Raw genomic sequence first — 2,500 nt, 5'->3', positions numbered from 1 at the left:
AGAGAGAGAGAGAGAGAGAGAGAGAGAGAGAGAGAGAGAGAGAGAGAGAGAGAAACACAAGTGAATATCCTTTAACACTTGCACCAAAGCTACAGAATCAAAGGCTCGATCATCGGGGTCCGGTAATTCCAAGAATTGACTTTAGTTTTTATCGTCCATTTTTTTGTTTAATTAAATATTTCTGGGATTCCTTGGTGAATTAAATCCTTGAGAATTAACCTGTGACGCAAGTGCTCGTAAATGCCATGATACTGTTGGTTAAACACCTCTCTTTTTTTTTTTTTTTGACTCAGTGACTTGATCAATTTCTACCATTCTTCAAAATACCTATTCATTTTCTTTATCAATTTCTGCCATTCTTCAAAATACCTATTCATTTTCTTTACCAATTTCTGCCATTCTTCAAAATACCTATTCGTTTTCTTTATCAATTTCTACCATTCTTCAAAATACCTATTCATTTACTTAATCAATTTCTGCCATTCTTCAAAACACCTGTTCATATTCTTTATCCATTTCTGCCATTCTTCAAAATACCTATTCATTTTCTTTATCAATTTCTACCATTCTTCAAATCACCTGTTCATTTCCTTTATCCATTTCTGCCATTCTTCAAAATACCTATTCATTTTCTTTATTAATTTCTACCATTCTTCAAAACACCTGTTCATTTTCTTTATCAATTTCTACCATTCTTCAAAATACCTATTCATTTTCTTTATCAATTTCTACCATTCTTCAAAACACCTGTTCATTTTCTTTATCAATTTCTACCATTCTTCAAAATACCTATTCATTTTTTTTTCTATCTTTTACTCACAATGATTTTATCAAGTTCTACCATTTTTCAAAATAAGAATTTTTTTTTTACTATTGACTCACAATGACTATCAATTTCTACCATCTTCAAATTACCTATTTCTTTTTTTATTTTTGACTCACAATGACTTTATCAATTTCTACCATTCTTCAAAATACCCATTAATTTTGTATTTTTTATTCACAATGACTTTATCAATTTCTACTACTTTTCAAAATACCTATTTTTAATTTTTTTTTTTTACTTATAATGACTGTCAATTTCTACCATGCTATTACTGATAAGGTTCGGATGATATAAGTATACTCTTAAATTTAAAATAATGAACAAAATATCACTCATTATTTTAAATTTAAAGTTCAGGGCAATCTTTTTCCGGGACAGCCCCTAAAAATTAAAAAAAATTTCATTTTCTTTATATAAAGTATATTCAAATTTTCCCTTCTGTATGCAAAAAGGAATTGTTATTCTGAAAAAAGTATTACTATATAATTACTTGAAAATTCAAAACTCATATCTCATAAAAATTACTTTTGTTATTCATTCCAATCCACCACGCAACAAATGCTGAATGAGAGAGAGAGAGAGAGAGAGAGAGAGAGAGAGAGAGAGAGAGAATTTAAACAGTGTCTAATACCTCAGCAAAATGATGACTACGCAGTAATACCACGTTCAGAACAAAGTAAAGAGAGAGAGTTTTTACAGTGACTATTACCATAACAAACTGACTACACATATCACCCCGTTTGGAAGAGAGAGCGGCGAGAAATTTGTACAGTTCCTAATATTCCAGCAAACTGAGAGCATATTATTACCCCGTTCGGAATTAATTATTAGAGAGAGAGAGAGAGAGAGAGAGAGAGAGAGAGATTGTACAGTGACTCATAACATAACAAACTGACAACATCACAATATTACCCCTCAGACTAAAGTGGGGAGAGAGAGAGAGAGAGAGAGAGAGAGAGAGAGAGAGAGAGAGAGAGAGAGAGAGAGAGAGAGAGAGAGAGAGAGAGAGAGAGAGAATTTTTACAATGCCTAATACCACAGTAAACTGATAACACAGTAATACCACGTTTGGAATGAATGAGAGAGAGAGAGAGAGAGAGAGAGAGAGAGAGAGAGAGAGAGAGAGAGAGAGAGAGATTGTACAGTGACTCATAACATAACAAACTGACATTACAATATTACCCCTCAGACTAAAGTGAGAGAGAGAGAGAGAGAGAGAGAGAGAGAGAGAGAGAGAGAGAGAGAGAGAGAGAGAGAGAGAGAGAGAGAGAGAATTTTTACAATGCCTAATACCACAGTAAACTGATAACACAGTAATACCACGTTTGGAATGAAGGAGAGAGAGAGAGAGAGAGAGAGAGAGAGAGAGAGAGAGAGAGAGAGAGAGAGAGAGAGAGTTTGTTTTTAACTGTACTAGGCTACTCACCAAAGTCAGCCACTTGACCAGCTGGATGAAAGGTTGGATGACCTGGGCATCTCTGACCTTTTTGATGACCAACACGGAGAGGGGAGGTTTGTACCACGTCAGCCTTTGACTGGCTGGGTCTTGGATTGTCCTGTGTGGGAGAAAATCAAAGAACGTGAATATTAAAAATTAATATGCTAATTACTGTAAGGTGTTGGATTGCCCTGAGTGGGAGAAAAGGAAAAAAAAGTTAATATTAAAAATGAATA

The 2,500-nt window shown here is 34.0% G+C and overlaps 1 protein-coding gene across 9 annotated transcripts in view; it reads right to left on the bottom strand.

The window, feature by feature from the left end:
• LOC136840805 (NAD kinase-like) overlaps positions 1–2,500 on the bottom strand; it is a 271,695-nt gene that overhangs the window by 11,508 nt on the left and 257,687 nt on the right. For all 9 annotated transcript variants that reach the window (XM_067107710.1, XM_067107711.1, XM_067107709.1 and 6 more), the window contains one exon: positions 2,253–2,382. In XM_067107710.1, the coding sequence (XP_066963811.1) occupies positions 2,253–2,382 (130 nt within the window). The remainder of the gene's footprint in view (positions 1–2,252; positions 2,383–2,500) is intronic.

The sequence above is a fragment of the Macrobrachium rosenbergii genome, chromosome 8 (genome assembly GCF_040412425.1).
Source record: "Macrobrachium rosenbergii isolate ZJJX-2024 chromosome 8, ASM4041242v1, whole genome shotgun sequence".
NCBI lineage: Eukaryota > Metazoa > Arthropoda > Malacostraca > Decapoda > Palaemonidae > Macrobrachium > Macrobrachium rosenbergii.
The sequence above is the reverse complement of the archived record's forward strand: the minus strand, read 5'-3'. Positions and strand labels throughout refer to the sequence as shown.